The sequence below is a fragment of the Dryas octopetala genome, chromosome 4, assembly GCF_963921425.1.
Source record: "Dryas octopetala chromosome 4, drDryOcto1.1, whole genome shotgun sequence".
Lineage (NCBI taxonomy): Eukaryota > Viridiplantae > Streptophyta > Magnoliopsida > Rosales > Rosaceae > Dryas > Dryas octopetala.
The window spans coordinates 18510416-18522522 of record NC_141369.1 but is presented as its reverse complement, the minus strand read 5'-3'; the positions used below and the strand labels follow the sequence as shown (position 1 = coordinate 18522522).

The following is a 12107-nucleotide window of genomic DNA, read 5'->3' as shown; positions in this document are numbered from 1 at the left end:
TTGGATAACTAATACATGGAGAGCTATTACATATGTATATAAAATAACAGAAATGCTAATTGTTCCACATTTTTTATTCCATATTTATATCTCACCTTATGTGTCATTATTTTACTGGACATGGTATTTCTTTTTTCTTTTTTAGGTTTTATTTTTTATTTTTAGTATCCAATGTATGAATGTCATGTAAAATAATATGAAATTGTGGTATAAAAATGTGGTAAGTGTGGCATTACTAATAAAATAAACACGTTTGGATGCGGCATATACCTATTACCCGTGCATATACCTATTATATAGGTTTTTTGGATAGACCAAATAACTATTACCTATGCATATACCTATTCTATAGCAGAAGAACCCAACGTCCCCAGCAAAAGAACCCCAACTTTCTTCGATTCTTCAATTCTTCAATTCTCAATTATCAATTATTTTAGAGAGAGAACCCAACATCGATCCCCAAACATTGTTACACCAAAAACAAACAAATCTCTACAAAATCAATTAGAAAAGAAGAGGGCATGATCATACCTACACGTACAATAGGTGTCGTAGAACTACGAAACCTCCCCTGTAGGTGTCAAACGCACGATCAAGATACCTCCACCAAATCAAACATCAAAACCCACAAAATTTGAATTAGATGTCGTAAGAGACGTGTAGCCACCTATGAATTCGGAGTGATTCTTGCAATCGCAAGATTTTTGGATTTTTTGAATCGCAAATTTTTTGAGGTTTGGCAATTGCAAGATTTTGGAGTTTTGACTTTTGTGTGTTTAATTCTAATTAATGTATTTTAGGTGTTAAATTCGGATTTTGGGATTGTGCAAGATTTTTAGGTCTTTAATTGTATAGGTTTTTCAAAACGCATTTAATTAACGTGTTTGACTACCTATAAAAAAGGCATGGTATATTTTGAAAATATCATCAAATAAATACCCAAACTATTAGCTAACATCAGGAAAAAAAATAATAAAAAGTGTTAAACTACCTAATGAGCCTATTCTAAAATAGGGTGTTGAAAATGGATGTATATCTAAATGACTCTTTTTTAATTTATCAAATATTATGATATTTTAATGGGAACAGAAAACCCGATTGATCTGGGGAATTATGAAACTTTTTCTTGTTACGTACACATCAATCTTGATTAAATTTTGTTGTTATAAAAGAGTTTTTTCTCCCTACAAGGAAACAATATAATAATTAATAATATAAATTAGGACGGTGGAGCCATTTAACAGGAAAATAAAAAATAACTAGTGCCGAACTCGACTATTTCGTTCGGCAGACATCCACTAAATAGAAGAGGATTGTTCGGCGGGTACCTGCCGAACGAAATAGCCAGGTTCGGCACTAGTCTGCCGAACCTGCAAATTTTTTTTTTTTTTTTTTAAAGTTGGTGTTGCGGGGAGGAGGTGGTGCTGCGAGGAAGAGAGAGAAATACGAGGGTCGGTGCTGCGGGGAGGAGAGAGAGAGAGAGGGAGGTGATCGGGTGAGGGAAGAAGAGTGGGAAGGAGGGGAAGGGAGGGAGGTTGTCGGGGTGAGGGAGGGGGAGGGCCGAGAAGGAGGGGCTGGGATGGCAGAGGCTTGCGGGTGGGTGGCTGGTTTCAACATTTTTTTTTTTTGTTCTTTGTTTTTTTTTTTTATTTAAAAATTCACATTTGGGGTAGGGTGTGTAGTGTTTGAATTAGGTGGGTGTGTAGTAAGAAATTTTTGTGAGATTAATGAGGTTGGGGTATTTTGGTAATGGAAGGAGTGTGTGAAAGAGAAATTTTAAATTTTAGAAAATGGTAGGAGGTGTGTAAGAGAAAACTGTGTACAAAAAAAAAAGTGTGCAAATAGCAGCTCTCTTTAACAATCTATCAACAAGAAAAAGCTTTCACTACAAGACAGGCTTTAAGTAACTTGAATTTAGCAAACAAAAACATGTACTAAAAGAAAAGATTTCATCACGCCAGTACGCCACTAACTATAAATCTTAAGAGAAATCACCGTACTACGTACGCTGGATTCGTACAAGTTTTTTGTGTTTTTTTCATAAAAATAAGATTTTCAAATCTTGTGGTACTCTTTTGTTTTCTTCTTTTTTAAAACAAAAAAAATTATAGAGTATAACCGATATACCGATATGTAGTATAACTAATCCAACGTATAAGGATATTATTAGACGATATATTTATATTAGTAGGGTATAGTATTAATAACATTCACCTATGTTATAACACATAAACTAATTATATCACGTGACAATGTATCGATTATACAAAATAATTTCTCGAGTTTTTTCCCTACAAAGAAATTAACAATATAATAATTAATAATATAAACTACGGTCGAGCCATTTAACAATCTACGAACAAGAAAAAGTTTTCACTACAAAGAGATTTCATCACGCCAAGGACTATAAATCTTAAGAGAAATCACCATACTACGTATGCAGTACGCTGGATTCATACAAGTTTTGTGTTTTTTTTATAAATATAAGATTTTCAAATCTTGTGGTACTCTTTTGTTGTCTTCTCTTTAAGCTATCTCTTGCACGCCATACATTCTTGTCTTCTTGATAATGCTCTACCACACTTTTTCTTTCTTGCTGTCACCATACTACCACTTTGTCCCCAAAATTTAAGTTTGATTTTAAAGACATATTATGTCACTATCACCAACATGGCCATCATTATTAACCAGTTAAGAGTAAAATAGATGAAGTATGTGCCATACAGCAGGTCAAGTTTCTTCACATATATTATTGTATGAAAAATTACGTACTATGGGCTTCAATAGTTCAATTCACACTAAGTTAACTTTTAATGAATTTAATTGACGTAAGTCCCTTCCTTGCACTTTTTATTGTGACATGCTGTCTAGAATTCTTTCCCAAAAAGGTCAACACAAAAAAATAAGTGGACCAGACATATATGAGGAAATTGCAGATTTAGTCCAGTTATTTTATACCTAGTTCAATTTTGGTCCACAATCTTTTTTAAGTTCTGTTTTGATCCACTAATTATTTCACTTGTTCAATAAAGGTCCAGATTTGTTTTCTCAAATTTGGTCTGTCTTTTATCCTATCAAATTTCACCCAAATTCAGCAAATATATACTTATTTTAAAGCTATGCATTTCTTCTTTACAAACATATAAAGATCATCCAAATTGAAGTTCTAAAACTCAAGATAATTGACCCCAAAGTAGGGTATCCGAAACTGCCAATTTTTCAAATTTCACCTAATCTCAATTCTCTTAGATTATAATTCTCCAAATTTGTTTTTATGACTAAGGAATGATAAAATATAACTTATACTTCAATTATAATTGAAGAAAACACAACCCAAAGGATTTAAAGTCACAAATCTGGACCTTTATTGAACAAATGAAACAATTAGTGGACCAAAACAGAACTTAAAAAAGATCGTGGACCAAAATTGAACTAGGTATAAAATAAATGGACCAAATCTGTAATTTCCTCAGACATATATATATGTTTCAAGTTAACACCATATATATCTCTTATTTAGTTCTTTAGGAAAGTGTGTATTATTGTACGTTTCATTTTGGTCAAAGTTAACTGCAATGCATGGCTTAATTAACATGACTTATGGGTCGGCCATATGCCCTCTATGTACTATATATATGGGAGGCTTCTTATACTATATCACAAGTTCACAACCATCTCTAAGTTCATAAGTAGTCTAGTCACGTACTGCTGAAGATCATCAAAGATTGACTAAATAATGTGGAAGCTTAAGTTTGGAGCTGAAGGTGCAAAGGACCCTTACTTATTCAGCACAAACGACTTTGTGGGAAGACAGACATGGGAGTTTGACCCTCATGCAGGCACACCTGAGGAGCGAGCCCAGGTTGAAGATGCTCGTCAACATTTTTACAACAATCGTCACAAGCAAAAGCCTTGCAGTGACCTCCTCTGCAGAATGCAGGTTTGTACAATCAACTGTACGTATGAGATAGTTAGGAAAAAACTTTCATGCAACGGATATATATATATACAACTGTATTCTCTCAACATCTTCTCACATATTAGTCATGTAACTATTTATTGTGAAAGAAAAAATGTATACACCTGTTACATGCAATTTTTTCTCGTATGAGATGATAGTATAATACTATTGAGACTAACAGGGCCGGTCCTGACTTTGGAAGGCCCAGGGGCGAAATCTAAATTAGGCCTCTAATAAAATCTTTTGCAAAACAATTTACAATTGACAAGAAATCAATTAGGAAATTTTCGATCACATCAAGAAATCAATTAGGAAATTTTTGGTTGAACGTCAAGAAATAATTGAAAAAAAAAAAAATTTATAGGAATATAAGAGAAAAATTAAAAGGGAAAAACACACACTCAAACATTAATACCTTCTTGCCTCAATGGGACCTCTCTAATTTCTTTCAAATTGAAAGAGCATGTGGAGAACAAAAAAAGAAAAACCAGTTTTCTACAAGACTATATGGAGAGGCAAAGATCCGTCTTTGCCAATTCAAAGCAAAATGCTCTTTGAATCCAACTTTCCAGAAAGAAGACATGTAGTTTTGATAAAAAAAAAAAAAAAAAAAAAAAAAAAAAGGTGTAAACCCAAGGCCAAAAAGGACTCACTACCATGCAGATGAGGATGTTGGCTTGCTTCTCTTGTGATTCATGTGAGAAGCCAAAGAAAAAATGAAGCAAGTTGGCCAAACACAAATTAAGGAAATAAAAAAAATAAAAAGGTGGCTTTCAACTAATAATCAAGGAAAAATAGATTGCAGAATCCAAACTTTATATCTTAAAAGGGCCTAATTTTTTTTTTTTTTTGTACAAAGGGGGGCCTAAGCCCAAAGAAAGAAACTGGATAACTACAGCTCTGACACAATAAGTAGAAAGACCTAATTACAGCGAATACATTATAAATAAACCCAACAACTATTTTTTTTAATATATATATATATATATTAATATATACATAATATAAAAATTTGTGAGCCCCCCTTGAAAGTGGGCCCTAGGCGGTCGCACTCGGTGCCCCCCTTGAGGGCTGGCACTGGAGACTAACTTAGCTGATCATACCATATACCATCTCTGTAATTGAGAGGGAACCCATATGAGTCCACATGAGTAAATACCATTATAACATAAAAAGGAATTACAGCTAAAGAAGCATTAACCATTCATTTATTTCATAAGAGTTTGATTTTTTTAGTATCCTTTGCCTTCCCAAGTGGAAACTCTTGCTATGATAACGAGGCCGGGGAAACATATATATGGTGCTACATAACATGGGATGGACACATATGGTGCCACATAACATGGTAATTGGTATGACATATATATATATATATATATATGTGTGGGTGCCACATAACGTGGGATGGACATAACATGGGATGGACACACATGGTGCCACACTGCCACATAACCTGGGATGGACACATATGGTGCCACATAAGGTGGTGGGACTCCATGTGGGCGGTTGAGCCTTACACATGAATTATTAATTAACTTTAATATCACAAAAGAATTTAAGGTTTTAATCCAAAATAATAGGTAGGATTGTAGGAAGGTGCAAATTAAATATTATTTGACAATTCTATACAGTAATCATAACACTATTTAGTTTACCTCGATACATTAAAAAATTTAATGGTCCTATATAGTAATCATAACTCCTCTGGGAAAACATATGTACAGTTTGTGATTAACAGCATTGATTATGTTCTTGTTACTGCACACAATTTAAGTTTTGTGTTTTGTTTTCAATTACCATATTCTTTAGCTTCTAAGAGAGAAAAACTTCAAACAAGCAATTCCCCAAGTGAAAGTACAGGATGGTGATGAGGAATATTGTAGATATGAAAAGGCCACAGCTGCATTCAGAAGGGCTGCTAACTTCTGGTCAGCCTTGCAATCACCCCATGGCCATTGGCCTGCTCAAATTGCTGGCCCTATGTTTTACGTTCCTCCCATGGTGAGCACTACTCTTCATTCCCACAATATATGCAAGAACATGTAAAATTAACTTGCTTTTGCCAAACTGCAAAAACAAAGTACCAAACAATCATATGTAATTTACTCTAAACAGCAAAATTAATCATGCTGTAGATGAAATTGGTAAACCTGTGTTTTGGAGCAATTGGATTTTTATACTGATTTTCACCATAAAAGTAATATGCTTTGTCAAATTGCCAAAACCAAAGTACCAAACAATCATATTAACATCTGGGTTTTGGAGCAAATTAGATTTTAATACTAATTTTCACCATTTTGTTTTTCTTTTTTCCCACAAAATGCAGGTCATGGCCCTGTACATTACAGGGCATCTTAGTATTGCTTTCTCTGCAGAGCATTGTAAGGAAATGCTTAGGTACATATATAATCACCAGGTAATATGCTTATGTGTGATATGTGTTTCATTAGATGAACAACTACTTCTGTTTCTGTTTTCTAGATTATAAAGCTTACTGTTGTGTGGTATTCCCTCACTTTAGCCACCGCACCTCCAAACGGGTATGGGGTTTTACCGAAATTCCTGCGTATTAGTGTGTAGTTTCTTTCTTTATATAACAATAGGTAGAGAACTCCTTATTTACTCGATGTGGGATTACACATGGCTCTAATCTGGCCACTTTCTCCAATTGAGCTTATAGAATTTTGTACATTGCAGAACAAAGATGGTGGGTGGGGATTAGACATACAGGCTCCTAGTATGATGTTTTGTACACTTCTCAACTACATTTGTATGCGTCTACTTGGAGAAGGACCCGATGGGGGTCTAGACAACGCTTGCGCAAGGGCACGGAAGTGGATTCTTGATCATGGTGGTGCAACACATTCATCATCTTGGGGAAAGACTTGGATGGCAGTATGACCACTTTTAGTATTAACTCAGATAGTAATCTTATTCTCACTAGAGTACTTATTGCAGTCTGTCTCAGATGATTAAATTTATCTTCTATTGTAGATACTTGGTGTGTATGATTGGGAGGGAAGCAACCCTATGCCCCCAGAGTTTTGGGCCTATCCATCTTTGCTCCCTTTTAATCCAGGTTTGCGCAATTTCTTTTACTGCTTGAACTTTGAAAATTGGATAATGCTTTTAGGACTTTCCCAACTGACCATATTTAGCTGACCATGTGAGAAATTAGTCAATTTTATGTTCAATGAAAAGATTGTAACTTGACTTGGAAGTGGACTATCTCTTTTGTAGCCTGGGTGACAAATAGATGTTTTTCTTTCCCTTCTTTAGATATGGAATACTCAGATACAAGTTTCTATGGTTCTTAAATTTCTCATTCTAATTAATACTTTATATTTGCAGCAAACTTGTTGTGTTATTGTCGGTTGACTTACTTGCCTATGTCGTATTTGTTTGGGAAAAGATTTGTTGGCCCCATTACACCTCTCATTCTAGAATTGAGAGAAGAAATCTATAATGAACCTTACAGTAAAATTCAGTGGAGCAAGGTGCGCCATCTGTGTGCAAAGGTGAGTTTACATGGTTTGCACCTTTAATTTTGATTCATATAATAGTGCAGCATTTTTATGTTATTAAAAAATTTTTGTCATGCATATTTTCAATGCAGGAGGATAATTACTATCCCCATGGTAAGTTACAATGTGTAATGTGGGATAGTCTTTACACAATGTGTGAGCCTCTTCTTGCTCGCTGGCCCTTCAAAAAGTTGAGAGAGAAGGCTCTTAAACAAACGATTGAACATATTCATTATGAAGATGAGAATAGTCGATACATTACAATTGGAGGTGTCGAAAAGGTAATCAGATTATTAGTTCAGGAAAGTAAGGCGGAATGAATATATAATCTGTTGAAGCCGGATATGTCTGCTGTTTTTGGTAACGTGCTGTCATTTGACTATGGCAGCCATTAAATATGCTTGCTTGCTGGGCTGAAGATCCGAATGGGGAATCTTATAAGAAGCATCTTGCAAGGGTTGCAGATTACGTATGGGTGGCAGAAGATGGAATAACAACGCAGGTTTGTATAACTATTTCCCCTGACTGTATGCTCAGGTTTTAAGTTCAAAATTGTTGGAAGTGCTACTTGGGCCACCAAAGTACTGATTTTGATACTTTCTATTCTTTTTTTTTTTTTTTTTTTGTCTGAGATACTTTCTATTCATATGCAGAGTTTTGGTAGTCAGGCGTGGGATGCTAGTCTTTCCATTCAAGCTTTGATTGTTGGAAATCTCAGTGATGAACTTGGATCTGTACTTAAGAAAGCACATGATTACCTGAAGAAATCTCAGGTTTCTGTTATTTTCTGTACTTCTCTGTTTACTATATACTTTGTTCATGAAGTATCTTATTTTCTCCTTCTACATTTTCAGTCAGCTAAAATATTTATTCACTCATAATGTTCTAGGTTAGGGAAAATCCTTCTGGTGACTTTTTAGCCCATTTTCGTCACATTTCTAAAGGAGCATGGACTTTCTCTGATCGAGACCATGGATGGCAAGTTTCTGACTGTACTGCAGAAGCTCTGGAGGTACTTATTTTGACTCATATGCTTTCAGAAGTTGAGGGTTGAGCCTTATCCATAACAATTATATATTGCTTACAGCATATACCATTGTTATATTGCACAGTGTTGCCTATTGTTATCAATGAAGCCACCACAACTAGTTGGTGAACAGATGGAACCTGAGCGTTTTTATGATGCTGTCAATGTAATAATTTCTCTGCAGGTGAGGATTAGATTGTATTACCTGTTTGTCTTCTAGCACATCTTTTTAATTGGGGAAGTTTTCATATTGATCCCTGAAATGAAGAAACTCACTTATTTGTATTTTCTCATTAGTACTTATTATATAAGAAGTACATCATGGTACTAATAAACTCAATTGTATGATTTGAATCAGAGTCCAAATGGTGGTGTATCAGCCTGGGAGCCAACAGGAGCCCCAAAATGGTTGGAGGTAGATACAGAAAATCTTATACATGACCAAATATTTTTAAATTCCACTGTTTTGTTATGTATCCTGACATGCCTATATTCAATTATTCCCCTCAAGTGGCTCAATCCTGTAGAATTTATGGAGGATATCGTCATTGAATACGAGTAAAATTCTTGACCCCACACTCCATTCTGTAATTCTTTATTCTGTAGAGTACTACTACATTCCTTGAAGACTAATGTAAGAGTCATGCAGCTATACAGAGTGCACCTCGTCTTCAATCCAGGCATTAGCTTTGTTTAGGAAGTTATTCCCTGGCCATAGAAAGAAACAGATCGATAATTTCATCACCAATGCTGTAGTGTTCATTGAAGACACACAAAAGCCTGATGGCTCATGGTATATTTGCCTAAAATAAAATTTTATGACATATTTATGTTTATCTCGTGTAAGAGAAATAAACTAAAATAGAAAAGCATTTTCGTAGGTATGGAAACTGGGGAATCTGCTTCATGTATGGAACATGGTTTGCAATTAGAGGGTTAGAGGCTGCTGGCAAGACTTACTATAACTGTGAGGCTGTACGCAGAGGAGTTGAATTTTTACTCAAAACACAGAGACATGATGGTGGTTGGGGAGAGAGCTACACTTCTTGTACAAACAAGGTACATTTTCTCTTTCTTTTTCTTTTTCTTTTTCTTCTTCCCCTTTACAGGAATTATGTGTGGACTGGGCTTTTTGCCTTTTATCCTTAACCATCAAATATCAATTGGACCCGCTTATGTACTCCAAGATATACTGTGCATCTATTTTTCTTAGATTCATTGGTAAATGAAGTATGAGATTCTTGTCTCTTGACCAGAATAAACTCAAATTATTCTCTGGAATTGGTAATACAGATCTATACACCTCTTGAAGGTGACCGGTCGAATTTGGTGCAGACTGCAATGGGAATGATGGGTTTAATTCATGGCGGACAGGTTAGTACATGATTTATACATCTATGTGCCACTTCCCCAGTTCTTTTACTTGTACACATTCCCCTACTCCTATTCACCGAGCTAAATTTTCAAATTGATTTTTTTTTTTTTTCATTTTCGAGTAATAGGTTGAGAGAGACCCTACTCCTATTCACCGAGCTGCAAAGCTGTTGATCAATTCTCAACTGGAAAGTGGCGATTTCCCTCAACAGGTACAATTCTTAAACAATATATATTGTGCAGCAGGGGAAAATAGAAAAGGATATCATATTTTTTACATCCTTGAATTTCTGATATTTAGTGTTCACTTACTAAGTACAAGCCACATGTTACTCATCTTTACTCTTTTCTCCTCATGACAGGAACTGATGGGAGTTTTCATGAGGAATGCCATGTTACACTATGCAGCCTACAGGAATATCTTCCCAATTTGGGCTCTTGCAGAATACCGTAATGTGTTTTCATTTCCTCTCTCTGTGTAATTGTGTGGATTCAGATGTATGTAGAAACATGGTCATATGCTTGGAGCCAATTGAAATAAAAGAGAACGTAAAGGTTAATGAATAGCTGTGCAGCCCATTACAATAGAAGGTCTTCTCTTTTGCTTTGGTTTAGATGTGAGCATTGCATTTAATCTTTTCTTACACACACACACACATATATTTTGACAGAGTTGATGGTAAATTTTATTCGTAAGACTATATGAAATGGCCTTTTCAAGCCACTTCAACCCTTCTGTTCTCCTAGCTTTTGCATAATAATAAGACATCCTTGTGGATAGTGCCATAAAAATAGTGTGCTTATTGTATCTATGGTGAGCCTTCTTGCTAACCTTTTAATGAACTTGTTAGCAAACTGTTAAGAGCTGGGGATAGCCTGCTGAAAGAGTAAATTAACTTTCCTTAGAACCTGGTTTTGGTTGCTATAGCAGCAACCAAGAGTAAACACAAGACTAATCCAAATTGCTCAACTTAACTATTACAAACTGTCTGCCACCTCCAACAGTCCAGGGTAGTTTCTATCACCAAGAAAGGGAGGGTGATTTGGCTGACCACTTGCGGCCGTTGTATATCACTTGCGGCTGATCAATGGTGTGCCGGTGAACCATGTTTTTGTGGATTCAGGAGCCACGTCAATATATTGCCAAGGATGGTGATGGAAAAGTTGGGCAAGCTAGACAGACGAAAGACTTGATCAAAACTGAACGCTATCTTTATAATACAAGAAAGTTTTTAGGAGCTCCACAGTTTAATATAACACAAGAATCTTTTTCCTTCATAACATATTAAGAAAAAAATAGAATCTAGCAATTGCTAGATAGCTCAGTTAAAAGGGTCGTAGAATTTACCTCCGGTATCAAAGCTCAATTCCTCCTCTCTTGAATCAACAAAAAAAGAATCCCCCGAGAGGGCTTAGTTGATCCACGATTTATGTTTCTTCTTTCGTTTCCTTTTCGTTTGTTTCGAGAAATATATTGATCAATTCTGATTCTTTCTTTTCTATTCCGTATCAAAGCTCAATTCCCCCTCTCTTGAATCAACAAAAAAAAAAAAAAAAGAAGAATGAAACTTATTGTAAGCTACTAGGCTTAGCTCTTTTTTCAAAACTTTGGCCAGGCTATAACCCCTTTGGTCCCAATGTAGAACCGCAGCTAGTCTTTAGTTTTAATTTGTTCACCAACATTAAATTTTTAATAGAAAACTATTGAAAAGCCCCTTTAAAATTTTAAGAAGACTCAAAAGTGAGCAATTATATATATATAGATATATTTAACTCAAAGCCCCTAAAAATACGCTGACGGACGTGTGTCTGCGTTTTAACAAAACAATGCCTAGAGCTCGGTACTGCAATGCAATAACAGTGTCAAGTGTTATTGCATTGCAAATTTTTTATTTCCAATTTTCTACATGTTTTTTGATAATTTTTTGTTGATGTTGGGTCTTATTTGAGTGTATTTAGGCATGATTTTGTATGTTTTAAGGGATTTATGATGTTAAGATTTTGAATTTTGAATTTTTTAAAAGGATATATAAGTGTAACTGTATTGCAAAAAAAATGATATTACAGTGCAATATTGAGCATTTGCCACATTTTTTTGTCCTTAAGCATGAAAATTCTCCGTATAATGGTTTTTGAGTGAATAGAATATAGATCAGGTACTTTTCAGTTGAACGCCCAACTTTGGGAGACTTTCATCCAGGTTCTTTAATTTTACAATTTA

General features: G+C 35.1%; 1 protein-coding gene across 1 annotated transcript; it reads left to right on the top strand.

The window, feature by feature from the left end:
- The first annotated feature begins 5832 nt into the window (after positions 1–5832).
- On the top strand, positions 5833–10449 carry LOC147287640 (lupeol synthase-like). The gene is made up of 17 exons (XM_086242500.1): positions 5833–5962; positions 6288–6377; positions 6659–6856; positions 6956–7040; positions 7313–7479; positions 7578–7766; positions 7874–7987; positions 8139–8258; positions 8375–8497; positions 8598–8696; positions 8871–8927; positions 9024–9070; positions 9162–9305; positions 9394–9571; positions 9806–9886; positions 10015–10098; positions 10249–10449. The coding sequence occupies exons 1-17, from the start codon at positions 5942–5944 to the stop codon at positions 10366–10368; spliced, it is 1917 nt and encodes a 638-aa protein (XP_086098626.1). The 5' UTR covers positions 5833–5941; the 3' UTR covers positions 10369–10449.
- The last annotated feature ends 1658 nt before the right edge of the window (positions 10450–12107 follow it).